Source organism: Myxocyprinus asiaticus, chromosome 48 (assembly GCF_019703515.2).
Source record: "Myxocyprinus asiaticus isolate MX2 ecotype Aquarium Trade chromosome 48, UBuf_Myxa_2, whole genome shotgun sequence".
Lineage (NCBI taxonomy): Eukaryota > Metazoa > Chordata > Actinopteri > Cypriniformes > Catostomidae > Myxocyprinus > Myxocyprinus asiaticus.
Genome location: NC_059391.1, coordinates 17268732 through 17289988, shown reverse-complemented (window position 1 = coordinate 17289988; position 21257 = coordinate 17268732). Strand labels below are relative to the sequence as shown.

The window sequence follows — 21257 nt, the reverse complement described above, 5'->3', positions numbered from 1 at the left end:
AAGATTTCATACAAAGATGTACACTACAGTCTTCAAAGACAAAAGGACAACTGACTCTAACAAGGACAGAAAGAGATGTGGAAGGCCAGATATACAACTAAACAAGAGGATAAGTACATTTGAGTCTCTAGTTTGAGAAATAGACACCTCACAAGTGCCCGACAAGACAGCCATATCTATGGCAAGTGCTACAGGAAGTGTGGGGTGAAATGTCACCTGAGTATCTGGACAAACTGACAGCTAGAATGCCAAGGATCTGCAAAGCTGTCATTGTTGCACGTGGAGGATTTTTTAATGAGAACTCTGAAGTAGTTTAAGAAGTTCTGATTTTTTTTTTTTTTTTTTCAAATTGTAATAGTAATTTTTCATGTTATTAATGTCCTGACTATACATTGTGATCAGTTAAATGCCACTTTGGTGAATAAAAATACCAATTTCTTTCCATAAGAGCAAAATCTGTACATTATTCCAAACTTTTGGCCACCAGTGTATATATTCCATAATGATCTCCCACGATCAAAATACATAAGCACTGCACTTTATTACCCTTACTCTTATATCTCACACCGGACTATTATAAATTATATTATTATTATTATATTATGTCTCTCTTAACAAGTGACTATTAACCGACAGCCTGAATGTCAATACAGTACAATACTGTACATTCTATATATATATATATATATATATATATATATATATATATATATATACTTTTTTTTATATATATATTTTTATTTTTAATTTTTATTGAATAATGTGTATCTATATAGTAAAAAAAAAAAAAAAAACAGCGTATTGTATACTGTACAGTGTATGTTATTATTTGTATATTGTTGAGTGTAATTATGTGTATAACAGATGTTTAAATTGTGTGTTAATTTAATGTTATTGTAATTTGGTATATGTCTCATCACTGTCACGACTGCTATGTTGATTGGAACTGCACCCAAGAATTTCACACACCATTGCACTTGTGTATATGGCTGTGTGACAATAAAGTGATTTGATTTTATTTTATTTGATTTAATGGTCCTACAAATCGGCTTTATAAAAAATTAAGATTTATTGCACTGACCAAAAAAAAAAACAAAAAAAAAAACAAAACGTACATTCTTACTGTAATGCAAAAAAAACTTGTTTCTCTCACATAAATTATATACAACATATACTACCATTATGTATATATCATAACTTTTATATCTTATTCATTGTATTACAGTAATGGGAGTATGATTTTTTTTTTGCATTATAGTGGTGAGAGTTTGGTGAAATGTCAATGCAAAAACATAATGGTCCTAAAAATAGGCTTCATTTCCTTTGTGCAATTTTCTTTCCCCCAAGTTAATAAAAATATATGTATATATTTGAAAAAAAGAAAGTTTTGAATGCTCTATCATGAACATTCCATGCATTTGACATTTTAAAATAATTCACAAGAGATCTAGTTAAGCTTATAATAGTAAACTTGATAATTTCAGCATTTGCAAAGCCATCCTCTCCTTTTCCCTGCCAATGCATTTCATTTCTTCAAAGAATTTGCCACTGGATGGCAACATAGAACAAAAATATCACAGCCGTGGACCAATCAAAAGCCAGCGTAAGACACATCAGCCGAAACAGGCATGAGAAGACATGCTTACATTACACTATGAATAATAAAACCAAGGAAAAAACTCTACATCAATATGACAAGGGGCATCTTTAATCTGACAGCCAGCATGTCGATTTACCAATATCAAAATATATTCTACTGTATTAATGCTAGGTTGTACAAATTCAAATGTAAAAAGTGTTAGAAAAAAAATCAGTAATGTTGAAGACAAGATTTTTTTATTTTATTTTAAAAATATCCACTGTTGATACGTTACACTTTTACCATATATAATTTGCATAAAGAATTCTTCCATAATAGAATTACAATATTAGTTACAATCAGCATACAGAATATTTAACATTTAAACAACTTTTGTAGTGTAAAAACATTAAAACAAACAAAAATGTATATATTTATATATGTATAAAGATTATGTTTGCTGATGGGTACCATAGGGATTATACAGGCCGATATCTACAGAGAAACAGGCAGGTCAGGACACCGTGTGAGACGAGAAATGCAAAATCTCTATTCAGAGGGGGTGGTGGAAGTGTGGAGCTGAACCATTACAGTATATGTGTGCTTTTAAGTAGGAGGTCCGATTTCTAACGACAGCAGTCTCGTTAGTCCTCCACAAACAACCGCACATGAGCTGTGGTGATGACCTTAAGTTAGACGTGTTTAGCCTCGGACCAAATACACATCCTTGAGGTACTCCGCTGTGGTTTCACAAAGGCCAGGGTAGGTCGCTGAAATCCACAGGTCCGCCCAGGCCAGCGTCAGCTTCAAGAAGGCTCATGATAACGGCCATGGCTGCCTCGTCATTGCTGGGGCTGCTGGATCCGGGTTCTTCCATGATGTCAATACTAAGATGGGAGTTATCACCTGCAGTGGAAGATTTGCATATTTAGAGTACATATATGAGAACATTACATGTCCGATCTTGCGTTTTATGTATATATAGCATTCAGCTGATCACAAAGTATAGTCAGGACAGTACTGATGTAAAAAACAGCACCATCACTATTTGAAAAAAGTCATTTTTGATCAAATCTAGACAGACCCCATTTCCAGCAGCCATCACTCCAACACCTTATCCTTGAGTAATCATGCTAAATTGATAATTTGGTACTAGAAAATCACTCACCATTATATCAAACACAGGTGAAAGCTATTTGGTTCGTTAAATGATGCTTAACATTGTCTTTGTGTTTTCAAGTTGTCACAGTATGCAATAGACTGGCATGTCTTAAGGTCAATATTAGGTCAAAAATGGCAAAAAAAGAAGCAGATTTCTCTAGAAACTTGTCAATCAATCATTGTTTTGAGGAATGAAGGCTGTACAATGCTTGAAATTGCAAAAACCTGAAGATTTCATACAAAGATGTACACTACAGTCTTCAAAGACAAAGGACAACAGACTCTAACAAGGACAGAAAGAGATGTGGAAGGCCAGATGTACAACTAAACAAGAGGATAAGTACATCAGAGACTCTAGTTTGAGAAATAGAGGCCTCACATGTCCTCAGCTGACAGCTTCATTGAATTCTACCCGCTCAACACCAGTTTCATGTACAACAGTAAAGAGAAGACTCAGGGGTGCAGGCCTTATGGGAAGAATTGCAAAGAAAAAGCCACTTTTGAAACAGAAAAACAAAACGAAAAGGTTAGAGTGGGCAAAGAAACACAGACATTGGACAACAGATAATTGGAAAAGAGTGTTATGGATCTTAACCCCATTGAGCTTTTGTGGGATCAGCTGGACTGTAAGGTGTGTGAGAAGTGCTCGACAAGACAGCCACATCTATGGCAAGTGCTACAGGAAGTGTGTGGTGAAATGTCACCTGAGTATCTGGACAAACTGACAGCTAGAATAACAAGGATCTGCAAAGCTGTCATTGTTGCACGTGGAGGATTTTTTGATGAGAACTCTTTGAAGAAGTTCTGAACATTTTTTTCAAATTGTAATAATAATTTTTCACATTATTAATGTCCTGACTATACATTGTGATCAGTTGAATGAAACTTTGGTGATAAAAGTACCAATTTCTTTCCATAAGAGCAAAATTTGTACATTATTCCAAACCTTTGGCCGCCAGTGTATATATAGCATACTTACTCATTATTGAATTATTTGAATATGGGTATCCTATTGAATCAGGCCCAGGCACAAATCCCACTGAAGGCAGATCTGGAGTCCCACCATTCTGAATCTATATATATAAAAGAAACAAGTGATTTTCATTTTGACATTATTAACCAAATTCATTAAGTGCCTTCATTCCACTAGAAGACTTTCGAATTCACTAAATAATTTAGCCACTTTTGTGCACAGTATTTTAACACAAAACCCTGCGTCTTTTTTACTAACTACCTGCAAACTAGTTTAACTGCTCCTTGGGTATTTAAATAATGCATGAAGGAATAGTTTACCCAAAACTGATCATTCTCATCATTTACTCACCCTTACATCATCTCAAACTGGTATGATTTTCTTTCTTCCACGGAACACAAATGAAGACATTTTGATAGAGGTATGTCTGTTTGTCCATATAATCCAAGTGAATGGTGACTACATTTTCAAGCTCCAAAAAGGACATAAAGGCAGCATAAAGGTAATCAATAAGACTCCAGTGTATCTATTTTAAGAGCGCTAGTGCTAAGCGCACTATGCCATAAATCATAAGAGCAAAGTCAATGGTCATAACCATAAAGTTGTGGTATGCGCTAAGATAGGCACAAGTGGGTTTGATGTAATTGCATAAGCAAAGCGCTAATGGGCTGGGTCAAGTGCAATTTCATTCTGAGGTTCTTCTCCTGTTATAGCACCATCTGTGTCCTATTATATAGTCCATTCCCTGTCAAGCACCAGTGATATAAACAAAGACAGCACATTCATAAGAAGTTGGTAGTAGGAAAACTGTGGATTCTAATTCATTCTTTATGCAATCAATTAGAAGAATAGAAATATAGACTTCTGTTCTTTTGTGCACCAACCTTGTTGAATGTCAGGCATATTTCGTATGCATGGAAAATGTGGCTCTCGTAAGGATTTGGATAAGACGTAGTGCTGCGCTTAGCACACTCATGAAAATAGAGCCCTAGCGGTTTAATCAATGTCTTCTAAAGCGATCCGATTGATTTTGCATGAGAACAGACCAAAAATTAACCATTTTTTCACTGTTCATCTTGCCATTGCAGTCTCTAGGCACAATCATGATTTCAAGCTTGATTACACTTCCTTGTGCTCAAAGTGTAATCGAGTTTGAAATCATGATCGCCAAGATGACTGCTGATGTCAAGATTTATATTGAAAAAGGACTTATAAAAGGAGTTTTGGTCTGTTCTCAATCAAAATCGATAGGATAGCTTCAGAAGGCATGGTTTAAACCACTGGAATCTCTTGGATTATTTTTATGCTTCCTTTATGTCCTTTTTGGAGCTTGAAAATTTGATCATCATTCACTTGCATTGTATGGACAAACAGACATCATATCTCTATTAAAATATCTTTGTTTGAGTTCCATGGAAGAAAGTAAGTCATATGAGTTTACATAAGGGTGAATAAATTATGAGAAAATTACCATTCTGGGTAAACTATTCCTTTAAATAATGCTGAAAAGCCAAGAATGTGTGTGGTCATGTAAAAACATTAAATGGCATTCTTTTATCAGTATACCGAGATTTTTGGCCATTTCTCATTGGACGTAACCACTTTTACCAGCACTTTTGTTGGCTTATCAAATGTGCGGAACTGTTGTGCGCATGCCTGTTTACGTTTGGTTTCAAAACCAGAGAATAATCCAATGATTTCAAATCTCATGTAAATGCAATTTTCTTTTGGTAGTTAGCAGTGTATTGGTGAGCATGTAAATACAATCAATGTCAATCTTTTACTGCAAACATGGCTCCTTTATATATAAGTTAGACTCATTGTAGATTGCGGCTGCAAGTTCGGGAACTGCGTAGTGCAAACTGCGTTCAGAACGGATTCTGAGGGCACTTTTATGCCATTGCATGATTTGCATAATTTCATTAGTGAATCTGGCACTAAAGCAATGTGTTTCACATCATAGCCTTTACTATATCCTGTATTTTAGCACAGTGGGAACACTGTACTGACCAATCAGCATCCAGAACTGGAACTATACATTTTATGTGTATTATGAAATGCAGAGTTCTGACTCTAAATTGTGATTGGATTAGCAGAGTTCAAAGCCGTCATTTTTAACTAATTAAAATGAATGATTTAATCTTTTGAATGCGTCAAGTTGCTACATTGCTTGGCAAACATAATCACCATACAGTGCGAAAGAAGTCTTCGTTTCCATTATAAATATTATTAAATGTAAACTTTTTGTTGAACACTGTCATCATGTTGTTGTTGCTGACGTTTTATAAAAGCAATGAGACACTCGAGGCTGTGTGTTACAATTATTTTACCATGGTTAAAAGGTCATGCTTCCATGATGGTAAAATCACTGTAACGCACATGTGGCTGACTGATTGAATGATTTATGTGGATGTCTCACCTTCTTGCCCCCTGGAGAGCAGGTGTCAGGTGGAGGAGTGGCGGTGATATTCAAAGGACTAGAGCCACAGCTGGAGGGAGAGGAGCCTCGAATCCTGAGGAGTGGGATCAATAATTAGAGCTTTAAAAACACTCCTCTGAGATTGATTTCAGCACAACCTAAATATGCTGGCTGCTTCTTGTACCTCTGAATCTCCATGACTTCCTCTGCGATCATGCGTCCAATCTTCCCAGCTCCCGCTCTTGTGCCTCCTGGTAGACCAGGAACAGTCTGAAAAGCACGCTTCCCTCCACCTGTTAAAAACACAAACACACTTATGAAATTATTATTGTGATTAAGAATGATTAAAAACTCTATTGCTTAACAGAGTTCTGCAAAGTTGTCTAAACATTAAGAGAAAATTTAAACCAAGAGATAAAAAATTTCTCCATGAGTGTGAAATCATAAAAACCATTTGTGCCTATGAACAACTCTTGGATAGGCTAACAGTACAAATGCAGCAACAAAGCCAGTTTCAGCCAAGAATTACAGCTCTCTGGCTGGAAAACTAATCGTTCAAGGGAAAGTGGAAAGTGGAAAGTGATCTCACCGTCACCTGATGTTAGAACGCTGTCCATGCTCTGGGGGGAGGAGGCTGATTGTGAATAACTAGGGTCTGCTCCTTCAAGCATACTGCCCCTAAAACAACACAAAGTGCCTTTCATTACACTTCAATAATGATCAAAACAGAAAACTAACAATACATTTCAGAATAGGAACATGTTTTGATATAAACAAGGTCATAATGTATTTAACTGAACATTTTATTCCGCATCAAAGGTTAAAAACAACAAATACTGTAATTGTAACACACTGAACATTGGACAAGTGTAAACCCGTTTACACCTGGTATTAAGATGCATCTCTGGTGATCCGATCACATGTGGTCAGCGTTAAATACAGGTGTAAACAGGGTGCAAAACATTTTGTGATCTAATCATAAAAACCACATACGAAGCCAGGTAGTCAAAAAAAGCATGTGACCACATCGCATTTGAGGTTTTAACACTAATATGTCTTGTATGAGTCCCAGCAGCAGCAAAGTGCCACCCCTCACCTGTCAATCAACTGCTGCGCTAAAACAAGAGTTTAAACTTTACTGGTTACGAGCAGCTTTAAAAAGGAAATAACGGTCTGATCGGAAAATTCAAAAAAGCGGATACATGCACAAGAACAAGAACTTCACAGATCTCATTCAGTGTGTCTGATATCAACACAGATGAGAAGCACGAACATCTGAAGCTCCTTTAATACAGACACTCCAATAAAATAACAGATAACTCTACTTGAAATGCTGAGTTTGTGCTTAAATTAAATCTCAACCGCATCTGACAGTGTGACGGTTTTATTTGCACTTTCTTTGTATTTTATTACTTTTTTGCAGTGTATTATCATGCAGTAACACACAGACAAAGTGATTGAAGCATGTCGTCATGAAATCAGAGACCCTACCCTTGAAATTTGAACACAAGTGCTTACAGGAGACACATTTAGGCAACCAGGTGTAAACAGCGATGCGTCTCATCTGACCACATGTGATTGGATCACCGAGACGCATTTTAATACCAGGTGTAAACAGGGTCAAAATATAATGTAGGGCGGGACTTGATTGTATCCACTAGATTTTGATTGGATTGTGATTGTTAGACTACGGTATTCTTGGTTAATATTTTTTAGTCCCTGTCCACACACTGGTTACTTCAGATGAACATGTATTGATAAATTGTGCATAATATATCAAAGGACATTTATCGAGAAAGAAAACAGGGTCATCAATTTTGAATTTATAAAGTATGTTATTCATTATAATGTACATTTTTTTCACTTATAATGTTAGTAATGTAAGTTTTGTTAATCAAAAACAGTTGTCATTTAGTTTTTAAGACCATTTTCCACCCTTTTTCTGACCCTTAGGATTAAATGGGCCAACATGTGGGCGGTCATGTGCTTACAGATTCAAATGTATTCATATGTCTGATGTCAGAAAATTTCAGAAATATGGAATGAGTTTTTTTTAGCAGCTTAGTTTCTAAATGGTCTTATTTCAGTAGCGAGAAAATTTTTAATTTTGAAAGTTACAGTATGTTTTCATCTCAAAATATCAAGAAAAATGATATTATTCATATTTTGACCTCATTAAACTTCTGATTAAAACAAACATTCCTGACAGCAAACTATGAAAGTTGTGATGTGACACTTACGAAACCACAGTGTTTGTAGAGACTATATATTCCACCTCTTTGGTCCAGGGGTTCATGAAGCTGAACCAGCGGCTTCTCAGAGTGATGAAAGAGCCGTCCTTTATCTTGAACTTGTAACAGTTTGTGTTGATCTTTTCTCTCATTTGTAGAACTAAAAGACAAAAATCAAGAGAGCATTTATTACAAATATTTTTTATACTGGCACTATTACAGTAATGGTAACATCGTGGAGAAAGTATTTCAGAAGAAACTACTTTTTACTTTCAGTTAAAAACAATAGAATGAGACCAATAAAGTCAATAAAACAGTAACCTTGTCTGTGGCACTCAGCGAGGTGACCGATGTCATCCTGATGAAAATACTCATAAAATGACGTTCCTAGAAGCTCCTGGGGCAAGTACGCCAGGATGGCTGTCGCCCTAATTGGAAACAATGAATTGAAATCAGACATTATTTGACTGATGTAACCTAAAATCAATACTACTAAAACCCATGAGCTTTCTATTAATTAAAATCCCATTTTAGTGAGTAATCAAATCTGTGCATGGCTGAATGTGGCCTTCACCTCAGGCATTACCAGTTCTCAGAGGCGTTTTGAGAAAATATTTTTGGCTTTAAAGTGCATATTACAGTTTTGTTGTTCCCCTGGGGCTATAATTAATTAATTATGTACTAATACAACTGTATTATGTATTAACTATAATGTACTTAGCAATCTATTAGGCGTCAATGATTTTGTCAAAAAATAAAGTTGAACAGGTCTTCTCACCTCTGATCCACAAAAACAAACTTGCCGTCTATGGCGTGGCGGGACACGTATTCTGTGGGTTTAACACGGATGTCGCCGTTCATGGGTTGGAGGACGATATGTGGATGCAGGCGGCCAATGGCCACCAGACAGCTGAGGTTGCAGCCCTCGTTATCGGGTTCGTTGTCCTCGTCCAAGCCCATCTTGGTGGGCGGCCAGCTTTTCAGGTAGCCAGTGCTATGGATAGTGCAGAAACTCTTGCGGTCTGCTGCAGAAAGAAAGAACATTTGATTTACCCATCAGCAATAAAAAACCTAATCTCAGAGACAAAAAAATAAAGGAAAAACATAAAACAACATTTATTCAACTACCATCTCAATGCCACTCATGAGTCATAAAAGACAAGAAATTACCCTGATATTTAAAAATCCTCCAGTAGTAACTATTGATATATTTTGTAATTTAATTTATGTATTATTATTATTAAGTACTTGACATAAATATAAATAGACACCACTAGTGTTTTTAAATAGCTAGAAGAAAAAAAAAAGGTAAAAATGCCCATTAAATTAAATAAAATTAAAGGAGGCAACAATTGCCTCTTAATAAAGAAGTTTATTTCTGACACTGAAGTCACTGAACCCTGATTTAAAGGGATAGTTCACTAAAAAATGAAAATTCTCTCCTCATTTACTCACCCTCATGCCATCCCAGATGTGTGACTTTTTTTCTTCTGCAGAACACAAAGATGTTTAGAAGAATATCTCAGCTCTGTAGGTCCATACAATGCAAGTGAATGGTGACCAAAACTCTGAAGCTCCAAAAAGCACATAAAGGCAACATAAAAATAATCCATATGACTCCAGTGCTTAAATCTATGTCTTCAGAAGCGATATAATAGTTGTGGGTGAGAAACAGATCAATACAGAAGTCATTTTTTTACTATCAATCTCCACATTCACTTTCACATTCTTCTTTTGTTTTTTGCGATTCACATTCTTCGTACATATCTCCACCTACTGGGCAGGGTGGAGAATTTATAGTAAAAAAGGACTCAAATATTAATCTGTTTCTCACCCACACCTATTGTATCACTTCTGAAGTTATAGATTTAACCAGTGGAGTCACATGGATTACTTTTACACTGCCTTTATATGCTTTTTGGAGCTTCAAAGTTTTGGTCAATGCAATTTCACTTGCATTGTGAGGAACTACAGAACTGAAATATTCTTCTAAAACTCTTCATTTGTGTTCTGCTGAAGAAAGAAAGTCATACACATCTGGGATGGAATGAAGGTGAGTAAATCATGAGACTTTTCATTTTTGGGTGAACTAGCCCTTTAAGTCAATCTGGTACATCACTTATTTGAATAAGTAAATAACGGCAACAATCAGGCCATTGCTGAAAGCTAGAATTTGTTTTTGATTTAGAATGAGGCTAGTTTATGTTCTGCACGGACCTGTCGATAAACCGAAATAAAACTGGTTTAAATGAAAGTAATTCCATTTCAAATGCCATTTACTTAAAGCAATTGAAAGTACCATATAAGCAAATATTCAACTCAGCTTTACTATGCATCAGTAAAGAAGATACCTTTCTTTTTGGAGCATGTTGAAGGGAAGTCCTTATCCTCCATTTTGACGGAGGGCCGGTTACATTTCATTCTGCAGAAGAAGGATCGACGGGCCCCTGAACACAGCCTTGAAGGCCCGGGAGTGATGTCAGTCTTCACTGGTAGACCAGCTTAAGAGAGAGAATCAAACATCAGTCAATTAGTCTTTTAAAAGATTATGCTTAAACATGTATAAAATTACTTTGGGGTGACAACAACTAATTTATAATGTCAAAACAAATCGCTAAAAGAAGTAGCTGACTACGACAAAACCTATTTTATGACAAAAAACAAAAACAAAGGCTTTTCAATAAAATGCAGAAAATAAAATTGGTCTTGTTATCTTATTTACAGAAGAAATAACCGACTGTTAGTTGCACCCCCTACTTTACTTTAAAATGTTAATTAAAAATAAAAAAAATACTTTTGGCATCAATGAGTCGTTCCCGTGGTGCTGTATCTGATGATGACAGCTGCTCTTTCACTTTGGCAATGTCTTTTGGATGCAGATAGTCGAATAAACTCTGGCCAATCAGATCATTCTGAAAACAAAACAGTTTGCTTTAACTCCAAAAACTTCACAGTGACACAGTAAGATATAATCTCTAGAAAGCATACCTGAGTGTAATTAAGAATTTTGTAGACAGACTCTGAGACAAAAAGAATCTTTCCACGATCACAACCAACTACAAAGAGAAAGCCATCGGCAGCCTGAGGACAGAGAGGAAAGAAAGGTAGAGTTTTAAAACAGATCCATTCACCAGTTTTCTACATGATAAAATCTTCATCACTGACTAAAAGCCTTGGAGTGGATATTTTAAACGCACCCTCAAAATCAAGTGCTTTAACTCATCATCTGACAAGAATGCTGGTTTATAGTTTGCTTCTGTGTATGGGTTAGTGGCTCCTATAAGAAAAAGAAAAAGCACACTTACAAAACTCATACGGACATTGTATTAAGGGATAGTTCACCCAAAAAGGAAAATTCTGACATAATTTACTCATCCTCATGTTGATCCAAACCCATTTGACTTACTTTCTTCTTGGAACACAAAAGGAGATGTTAGTCATAATGAGAGTCTTAGTCACCATTCACTTTCATTGCATCTTATTTCCACACAAAGAATGTGAATGGAGACTAACATTCTGCCTAAAATCTCCTTTTGTGTTTCACAGATGAAAGAAAGTCAAACGGGTTTGGAACAAGTTAAAGGTGAGTAAATGATAACAGAATTTTAATTGTTGTGTATTTTGCCTGTGCAATGGCAGAAATCTCTCACCTCGTAATGTTTTCATGTGTTGAACAGCCATGCGGAGTACAGTCAGTTTGTCCAGCTTTCGAGACATGGCATTGCAAGTGGGGACTAATGATGCCAACTCATCTATAAAACTGTTCATCTTATCTCTGCGTCTCTTCTCTATCTGACTGTGAGCCTCCCTAAAAAACAAAAATGATTTGCAATTTAGCAATAAACGACATATTCAATCATTTACAGATGGCATGTCAGGAGAAGAAAAAAAGACAGCATTCACTTGGTGGTCATCTGTGCTCTACCTGGCATTTTTTATCCGGCCCTGCTGGTCATCCCTGGATTCAGGAGAAAAGATTTACATAGTATCTACCAATAAACATCAATTATCCAACATTTCTTCATCTCTATAAACTATATGTTACATATAATACATATTAATTTACCTTCCAAGTGTCTTATCTTTGTCAGTGTCCATGCCATCGCTGTAAAAAAAATAAAATAAAATAAATAAATAAATAAACTGTGACAAACATTTACATACCTCTATAACAAATGTGATCAATATAAATGTTAATTAAAATCTCATCAGTAGGAAAATTATTACAAGATGGACATTAAGAAATCAAAATGTACTCACTCAAATGAAAAGCCATCAATTCTGAAAAAAAAAAAAAAAAACAATGTTCAACTTTTTGAACACCAAGCAATATAACCACGTATGACAGTAATAAAAACATTATTATTAGTATCCTTAAGACAAATTATTATTAAGTTGATTCTATGCTAACTGAGGAAACATTTAAAAAAAAATAGTTTAAATAATATAATAGTATAATTTAAATAGTACTACATTTGTCAGCATTATTCTTCCAGACAATTTGTAAAAAAACAATGTTTAAACAGAAAATAGTTAAAAAATAATTTTCCATACTATTGCTTTGAAATTAAAAAGTACAAAATAGCTTAAAAGCTATAAAAATAATAATAATAATAAAAATAATAATAAAAAAAAAAAAAGACTTTAAATCTTCTGCTAAAATGTAAAATTAATCGTACAAGATAATTTATAAATAATCAAGCTAATAATTATACAATATTTTCAGGTTGTTTTTTGTTGTTGTTTTAGCCAAAAAACTAAAAAAAAAAAAAAAAAAAAAAGAAAGTCCAATAAAACTGAAAATGTAACAAATAAATTACTCCAAAAGTATGGCTGTAGGCAGTTATGTTATATGTAGACAATAAAAGCCTTATAATACAATCTTTTAATTATATGTTAATATTTTTCTATTTAAATATTTGTAATTATCAAATAATTTTAATTCATATTATGTTATCAAAGTAATTATATTTTTTTGATAATATCTTTATATTAACTAAGCAGATTACTCAATTAATACATTCCAACATGATTTACTCTAAAGCTTTTTTGAAATGATGTATATTGTAAAAAGCCATTGACTTGAATATTTTCATTACATTTATGAAATGTGGCATTGCTTATGGTAGGGTGACCCATTAATGTGACAGTATTATGTGTTGGCCAACGTTTACTCACTGATATTCAGTGGTGCTGCCTTTCCTCTTGCGGCTGTAGTCCATGCCCGTGGTGCCGATGGAACTGCTGATGAGGTCCGCAGAGCTCTGGGACATGAACTCATTCATCGTGGAGGAAATGTCCATTCTTTGGTCTGCCATTAGATCATCTTTAAACCAACAGAACAAAAAATTATTCATTCAAAGAACATTAAAGTCACACCAACAACAACTCTTCAAAAGCTATAATCCACTGCATTATGTGCGTAGTATGTGTATATAGGGCACAAACACTCACCGCACAGATTCAATCAAGCAGCTGTTCAAAGCATGTCCTTTCACCTGCGGCAGGATCCTGTCACCAGAGAGAAGAATGCAGAATCCAGATGTGTTTACAATATTCAAATGGGTATCCACTGAGAAAAAACTCCTTATTTCACTGAAAATTTACTGGTTATTTTTCACCAGCATGGACTACTTTTATGATACTTTTGGGTCCTTTTTTTAAGCTTTAAAGTGAGGCACTTTCCACTGCCATTGAACTGAACAGGACTGATGGACCGAGAAATTCATTAAAACATTTCCTTTTGTGTTTCACATACGAAAGAAAGTCAAATAGGTTTGGAACGACATGAGGGAGAGTAAATTATGACAGAATTGTCATTTTTGGGTGTACTATTCCTTTAATTGATTGCAACAGCAACTCTTTCCTTCTCAAAAAAAACAAACAAAAAAAACCCTCACATATACACAACAAGGAGAATGGGTGCGCTTCAATAATGACCTGTTCTGGTTGCCAGGAAACCCTTGGAAAGTATGCAATCTAGGCCACATTTAGGCTACAGAAATGCAACTGGCAGAAAGACCCATTTTCTCCCAGTGTAAATGAAACAGGAGTCCCTGCTTTTCAAAGAGAATTTTCTGCTGAACTGAACAAAGTGCTCGCAGACCTTCCAATCAGGCGCATTTAAAAGCCCACGCTGGATGACGAGTGATGGTGCACCATCCATTTTGAAGGTGCATCTCGAGCTAAACCTTTCCCAGGGTAAACAAAGGTGTAACAACCACCTATGGTTTTATTCTGTCTATAGGTCAAGCATACTGATGCAGAGCCAATGCACCACCATCACTCCACCCATCTCTAAATAATCTAGGCTATTCTTGAATGCGTGGGCTTGCATTCATAACTTGAACTGCCAAAGACACAAAAAAACAGAGGAAGAAAGCAGCAAGCAAAAAGGACAAAAGTAGGTCAGTTTATTCCATTAAAGCAAATAAAAAAAAAAAAAAAAAATGCACATTAAAGGAATAGCCCAAATTCAATACATGTTAAGATCAATCAACAGCATTTGTGGCATACTGTTGAGTACCCAAACAAATCTTGTCCCTTTTATTCTTTACAAAAATAAGCAAAAATCTGGGTTGCAGTTAGGCACTTAAATTGCGACTGAATGGGGCCAATACGTAAATGTTAAAATACTCACTGCTTCAAAAGTAAAGCCACAACACGTAAACAATATGTACTATCCTTTTTTGTGTAAAGATTTATCCAATTTTACAACTTTGTTACCATGACAACGTAATGTTGGAAACCCTAACACCGACTATTTTAACAAACTTTACAGAGAGTGCTTTTTATAAAATTATAGCTCAGTGGTAAAAGACGCTGGCTACCACCCCTGGAGTTCACTATTTCGAATCCCAGGGCATGCTGAGTGATTCCAGCCAGGTCTCCTAAGCAACCAAATTGGCCCGGTTGCTAGGGAGGGTAGATTCACATGGGGTAACCTCCTCGTGGTCGCTATTAATGTGGTTCGTTCTCGGTGGGGTGCGTGGTGAGTTGAGCGCGGATGCCACGGTGGATGGCGTGAAGCCTCCACACGCGCTATGTCTCTGTGGCAACGCGCTCAACAAGCCACGTGATAAGATGCGCGGGTTGATGGTCTCAGACGCGGAGGCAACTGGGATTCGTCCTCCGCCACCCGGATTTTGGGCATTCCAAATTGGGTGAAAAAAGGGAGAAAAAAAAATTATAAGCTACACATTTCTGCCTTTAAAGCCTCCAAAATTGGACCCATTCACTTCCATTGTAAGTGCCTCACTGTAACCTCAATATTTGCTGCTTTTTTTTTTTTTTCGTAATCAACATCATGCTACAAATGCTGTTGACTGAGCTAAACTTGCATTGAACCTGACACGTTACTTTAAACCTCCTTTGTATTCAGCAGAAACATCAGAAAAACTGCAATATAGAGTCGAATTTATAAATTACACCTGAAATTACTATTGAAATTGAAAGCCAGACAACACAGCATCAAGATCAATGAATGCACTATATTGTCTGAGTTTAGGTCATTTTTTGTGCAAATGAATGAAATAATGTCCTCAAGTGAAAGGAAATAAATAGTGAAGCCCTCATTTTGGAAGTATGTTATGCCCTAATGATGTGTGTTTGATGGACTTTAGGAATGCAGTTACTTCAACTACACACCTGCCTAACAATATGGAAGCACCATTTTCACACAACTTGTTGGACTTGTCATTTATGAAAAATCTAACTGTCTCCTGAGGTATTGTTAAAAAGAAAATTAAATTGTGTGCAGCGTGCATTAAAGGGATAGTTCACCAACAAATGAAAATTCTCTCATCGTTTACTCACTTTCATGCCATCCCAGATGTGTGTGGCTTTCTTTCTTTTGCTGAACACAAACAAAGATTTTAAGAAGAATATTTCAGATCTGTAGGTCCATACAATGCAAGTGAATGGTGACCAAAATGTTGAAGCTCCAAAAAGCACATAAAGGCAGCATAAAAGTAATCCATATGACTCCAGAGGTTAAATCCATATCTTGGGTGAAAACAGACCAAATGTAACATTTTTCACTGTACATCTTGCAATTGCAGTCTCTAGACCTGATTATGATTTCAAGCTCGATTACACTTCATAGTGCTTAACGCATGCGATGAGCGGTTGATGGTGCTAAGAAGTCTAATCAAGCTTGAAATCATGATTGCCAAGGAGACTGCTGATGCCAATATTTGTAGTAAAAAAGGAGTTATATTTTGGTTCCCACCCAAAATCGACTGGATCACTTCAGAAGATATGGGTTTAAACACTAGAGTCAAATGGATTACTATTATGCTGCCTTTATGTGCTTTCTGGAGCTTCAAAGTTTTGGTCATGATTTACTTGCATTGTATAAACCTACAGAGCTGAGATATTCTTCTAAAAATCTTAATTTGTGCTCAGCAGAAGAAAGTCATACACATATCTGGGATGGCATGAGGGTGAGAAAATTATGAGAGAATTTCCATTTTTGGATGAACTGTTCCTTTAATATGTATATATATATATATATATTAATACACAGTGGGGTTCAACTATTTAAGGCCACGTTGAAAATCCAGGAAACAAAATCGAATTTAAACCTGGAAATAAACAGTTTTAGGATTTGGAAACTTTAAAACAAAGACATGTTTTGATGTAAATGAATAAGAATCACGCCAAATTCTGAACTTCTAAATCACTAATAAAATGAGCACATTTTTTACATTGTCCATATTAACCCCTTTTTACAAAAGGTCAGATTTCCTTGTTTAGACTGAAGCACACAAGATGCTCTTTGGAACATTCTTAGGTCATACAGGAATAACATGGATCAAAAGGTTTTACCCAAAGTTATAATAACTAGTTGTCTTTTGGACCCCACTGTACATAAACCCAGTTGTAACTGGCTAGTGCTTAGCACAAACGCTAAAAGAAGGCGCATTTGGATGGTAACCAGTCTCACGCCCTTGATCTGCTCCCTGAAACTGGCCTCTTCTCTCCTTATGGTAATAAAATGGACATGCATCAACCGCAATGGCAGGCATACCGATTCCATTGATTAATATATGTAATATATAGTCAACAACAGCCCTGTCTCAAAACATAATGAGCTGCATTCCTAGACAGTATCGAAGTATCAATGATGCCCAAAATGCTGTCTAGGTAGGCAGTCCACTAGGTTTTAAGACACATTCACAATGCAGAAGCCAAACAACATACATGTAATCCATGTCTAAAACATTAAAGCAACCACCTTTTAAAGTGACCAACCCACACAAGAGACTGAATCACACTTACAGTCGCTCTTTTCATCCATCTTAAAGGGGACGCAACCCATTAACCTCAGATCGATGATGGGTGTTAGTTTGTGGCTAGCCAAACCAAAACCCATATTCTGCTATGAACAGTTACTTCCATCAGAATCAGTCAGAACACGATTGTTTTGGTTGTGGAGGCAGCTAGATCGGCTGTAAGGTATTCAACCTGACAAATGTCACTGATGCCCCTCCTATTGAAATCAATTTGCGAGCGGACAAAAAACCCAAACATAATTCATCGATAAACGATACGCGACAGTTAGAGATAACATTCAAAGGTAAGTTCGTCATACCTACCGTAGGAATCGCTCAACATCACAGTTTATTTCGGTTATTTGACGGGCGGTCCGTGAGGAACTGTGACATAAATGGAATCAGTCTCTGACCTACTTTTTCTTCCCTTCGTGACAACCTCGGACCACTAACCTATATTTTTCCGCCAATGAGCACTTTGGATAAATATTTGCGCTTGTTGCGGCCTATCAGAGTAGCGGTTACAAATAACGACGGAATGATTGACGCGCACAGTAGCCAATCAAACTCCGAGTCCTCGCGAGTCACAGACATAACTGATGATCCTAGTAAGGGGTGGTTCTCAATGCCGCCAGTTGCATGTTGCTGCATTGTCTTATGGAGTTTTGTTCCTTGGAGAAATTGATGATATTAATGGGAATCTAGGGCTTTTATTATTTTCTGGGGGTGATGATGAATGTATTATGCTAAAGACTGAGTTTGTATCCTGTTCTCTTGTCTTGCTCACTGGCTTAAAAAAACTACAAAGAATGGTCTGTGGTAAAGCGGAAACAATAACGGACTAAATATATAAATAAAACAACAAAAACAGAGGGAAATATTGTGTATTCATTGTTATGACATATATAACGCTGTGTGTATAAGAATAGTTTAAAACGAAGTTTTATATATTGAATACAATTGTAATATTAGTTTTATATTTCAGTGCTATATATTTGATAATATGATTATGATATTAATATCCATCAAATGCATTTTTAAGAATTCGATTTAATTTTGACCACATCATTTTTAATTTTTGCCAAGGTGATGTGGAGACAGCCGATCATCTTTTCTTTTTCTGTGTGCACTCAAATATTTTCTGGAAAAAAATGTTCAATTGGCTGGAAACAAAGGACCAATCGCTACTTACACCCTCAAGAAATCACATTGTATTTGAAGTGCTCTTGGAGGACAAGAAGGTAGAATTTTTTATTAATTTAATGTTTGTCCTCAGTAAATTTTTTATTCATAAACGCAAGTGTAGACAAAACCTTACTTTTCATTCTTTAAAAGAGATTTCATTTGTACCTATTTTCCATCCCTAAGATGTATGAAGTAAACAATCCTGAAAATTTCTCAAAATTAAACAAGACTTTAATTTGTTAGAAAATGAGTAAAAAGACCCCTCATTTTTCTCTCATTATAGTTTTATTAATACCTTTGATTTGTCATTTTATGTTTTATAATATGTACCTTGCTTTAATGTTTATTCGTTCACATTTGAATTGCCATGTTTAAATGTATATTTCTATTGTTCAATTAAAAATAAATAAACAAAAATGTTCATGGTCACATGTAAACAAACCTACGTCATCATTGACGTCATCATCGCGCGTCTCTTGTCACCAGACCGGATGTTTTATCTTTACCTTCAGTGATTATACCGTATTTGCGAGAAATACTAGTTTATAAGCACTCACGATTATGATGTAACATGTCACTCTGCGTATAAGTTACAATGTAAGACGTTATTCAGCTTTCCATTCAACATTTCATTTTCTAACTAATTAAATGGTCAACCGAAAAAAATCGGAACAGCAGTCAAACAGCTAAAAACAACAAAATCAAAGTAAGTAAATCATACATATTTGCACAGTTATGTAATACACGCATAAATGAGTTTAGATGATACATATTTTTATTTTACAAGTGTGTGTGTTTTGTTTGCTTTTTGTTCAGCGCTTGTGTTGACAGCAGAGATAAATTGCACAATGGGTGCTGAACAGAGTGGAGATGCTGAACATAAACATTCAGACTTTAGTGCTTCAGGTACAGAACATTATATCCGTACTTTAGGATACAGTGTTGTGCAATATGTTAAACATGGAATGGTGATCATTATATTCTGTCATATTCTTTGTGTCTGTGAATTCCACCTTGTTGTTGTTGCAGTTGTACCCTCTCCAGCCAAGCAAAAAGCGAAAATGGATGACATAGTAGTCGTTGCCCAAGGAACTCTGTCATTACGGAACATCCATAATGATCCAGATGTCATAAAGCTACAAGAAATTCCCACCTTCCAACCTCTTCTTAAAGGTACAGAGCAGTTCACATGCCAACTAACTACTTTCTGTCATGGACAGATAGTATCGGATTCTCCTAATTGATTTGATGTCATTAGGTTGTTAATGAGGTAAATTAAAATGAGATCCTAAAATTGCTGTCATCCTCTCAGGTGTGCTCAGTGGTCAGACCTCCCCCAGCACTGTCTGTCTGGAGAAGTTAGATTCTGCACAGGTATTGCAGCTGTGTGTTCGATACCAGGATCATCTGCATCAGTGTGCGGAGGCTGTAGCTTTTGACCAGACCGCTCTGGTTAAGAGGATAAAAGAGGTATTCCCCATTCCTTTCTACTGAATGTGTCTGTTTCTCTAGGCCAACTGTAAAATGTATTTTTTGGTTATTCAATGGCTAGATGGATCTGTCAGTGGAGGCACTATTCAGCATCATGCAGGAGAGGCAAAAGCGTTACGCCAAGTATGCCGAGCAGATCCAAAAGGTCAATGAGATGTCTATGACTCTGAGACGCATTCAGATGGGCATTGACCAGACGATACCGCTGATGGAGCGTCTCAATAACCTACTGCCTGAGAGTGAGCGCCTGGAACCCTTCAGCATGAAGCCTGATGGAGACATCAAATAGAGTTCAGCATCAGATGAAGAGCAGAGATAGTTGTGGGGTCATGCCACTACATAGTGAGTTCATAGGACTGATGCTTTGTAGAGACCCACCTCAAGTCATTTGTTGTTACCTTTGGAGCTTTTCATTCTGCACTCTGAAAGGCTTATTGCCTGTCTGGATCAGTTGTAATTTGGCCACAAAACAAGTAAAATGGCACAAAATGGAAAAACTATAATACCAACATGGTAAATGCTTGTGTATATATTTACCTAAGACTAATTGAGTGCTTTTAAAGGGCATGATGAAATATACTTCTGCCTATGTAATGTAAATGTTATTTAATGAGAAATAATTTCATTAATGTATATGTTTCTCTTGCACTTAAAAGTCTATTTGTAGGTTGATGTCACTGAAGTTATTGGCATTAAATTGTTTATAAAAGTTTTCAGGAGAGATTTATTATTTTCAAATTATTATATATAATATTACATTATGTATTATTTAAATATTACTTTTGAAGAGGATTTTTTACAGAATTTATTTATTTTTGTTATGAGATCATAAACCTCTCAGAGGACATTTGCTTAAAATGTTAATCATGAATTGTTAGCATTGAAATATCATCACATAAATTTAACACTGGTCTCACTACAATCATTTTAAAATTCTAAGTGG

The 21257-nt window shown here is 35.8% G+C and overlaps 2 protein-coding genes across 4 annotated transcripts; one reads left to right on the top strand and one right to left on the bottom strand.

The window, feature by feature from the left end:
- Window positions 1-1819: 1819 nt before the first annotated feature.
- On the bottom strand, window positions 1820-18080 carry LOC127437628 (aryl hydrocarbon receptor nuclear translocator-like protein 1). 3 transcript variants are annotated; one of them, XM_051692659.1, is made up of 19 exons: window positions 17963-18080; window positions 13818-13874; window positions 13542-13689; window positions 12624-12644; window positions 12430-12468; window positions 12289-12321; window positions 12014-12171; window positions 11561-11640; window positions 11352-11444; window positions 11158-11275; window positions 10715-10864; window positions 9142-9388; window positions 8685-8791; window positions 8373-8523; window positions 6722-6810; window positions 6317-6425; window positions 6133-6226; window positions 3720-3813; window positions 1820-2485 (listed from the first exon to the last, which is right to left on the bottom strand). In XM_051692659.1, exons 3-19 carry the CDS (start codon window positions 13679-13681, stop codon window positions 2328-2330), a joined length of 1881 nt encoding a protein of 626 aa, XP_051548619.1. In that variant the 5' UTR covers window positions 13682-13689; window positions 13818-13874; window positions 17963-18080; the 3' UTR covers window positions 1820-2327. The 3 variants fall into 3 exon arrangements, with proteins under 3 accessions (XP_051548619.1, XP_051548621.1, XP_051548620.1); XM_051692661.1 differs by having other exon boundaries at window positions 6728-6810; XM_051692660.1 differs by having other exon boundaries at window positions 17959-18055.
- Window positions 18081-19255: 1175 nt separating this feature from the next.
- Window positions 19256-21026, top strand: LOC127437502 (BLOC-1-related complex subunit 5-like). Its single transcript, XM_051692471.1, has 5 exons — window positions 19256-19529; window positions 19640-19729; window positions 19853-19996; window positions 20136-20293; window positions 20376-21026. Exons 2-5 carry the CDS (start codon window positions 19672-19674, stop codon window positions 20601-20603), a joined length of 588 nt encoding a protein of 195 aa, XP_051548431.1. The 5' UTR covers window positions 19256-19529; window positions 19640-19671; the 3' UTR covers window positions 20604-21026.
- Window positions 21027-21257: the final 231 nt, after the last annotated feature.

What these genes read in the sequence shown, in the direction of transcription:
- LOC127437628 (XM_051692659.1), bottom strand. Translation starts at nt 13,681, where the DNA reads ATGGCAGACCAAAGAATGGACATTTCCTCCACGATGAATGAGTTCATG. An exon ending in AAAGATAAGACACTTGGAAG is followed by an intron (nt 12,322 to 12,429) that starts GTAAATTAATAT and finishes TCCTGAATCCAG; the next exon opens with GGATGACCAGCAGGGCCGGA. An exon ending in CGTTCTAACATCAGGTGACG is followed by an intron (nt 6,426 to 6,721) that starts GTGAGATCACTT and finishes TGTTTTTAACAG; the next exon opens with GTGGAGGGAAGCGTGCTTTT.
- LOC127437502 (XM_051692471.1), top strand. Translation starts at nt 19,672, where the DNA reads ATGGGTGCTGAACAGAGTGGAGATGCTGAACATAAACATTCAGACTTT. An exon ending in CTTCCAACCTCTTCTTAAAG is followed by an intron (nt 19,997 to 20,135) that starts GTACAGAGCAGT and finishes TCATCCTCTCAG; the next exon opens with GTGTGCTCAGTGGTCAGACC. An exon ending in TGGTTAAGAGGATAAAAGAG is followed by an intron (nt 20,294 to 20,375) that starts GTATTCCCCATT and finishes TTCAATGGCTAG; the next exon opens with ATGGATCTGTCAGTGGAGGC.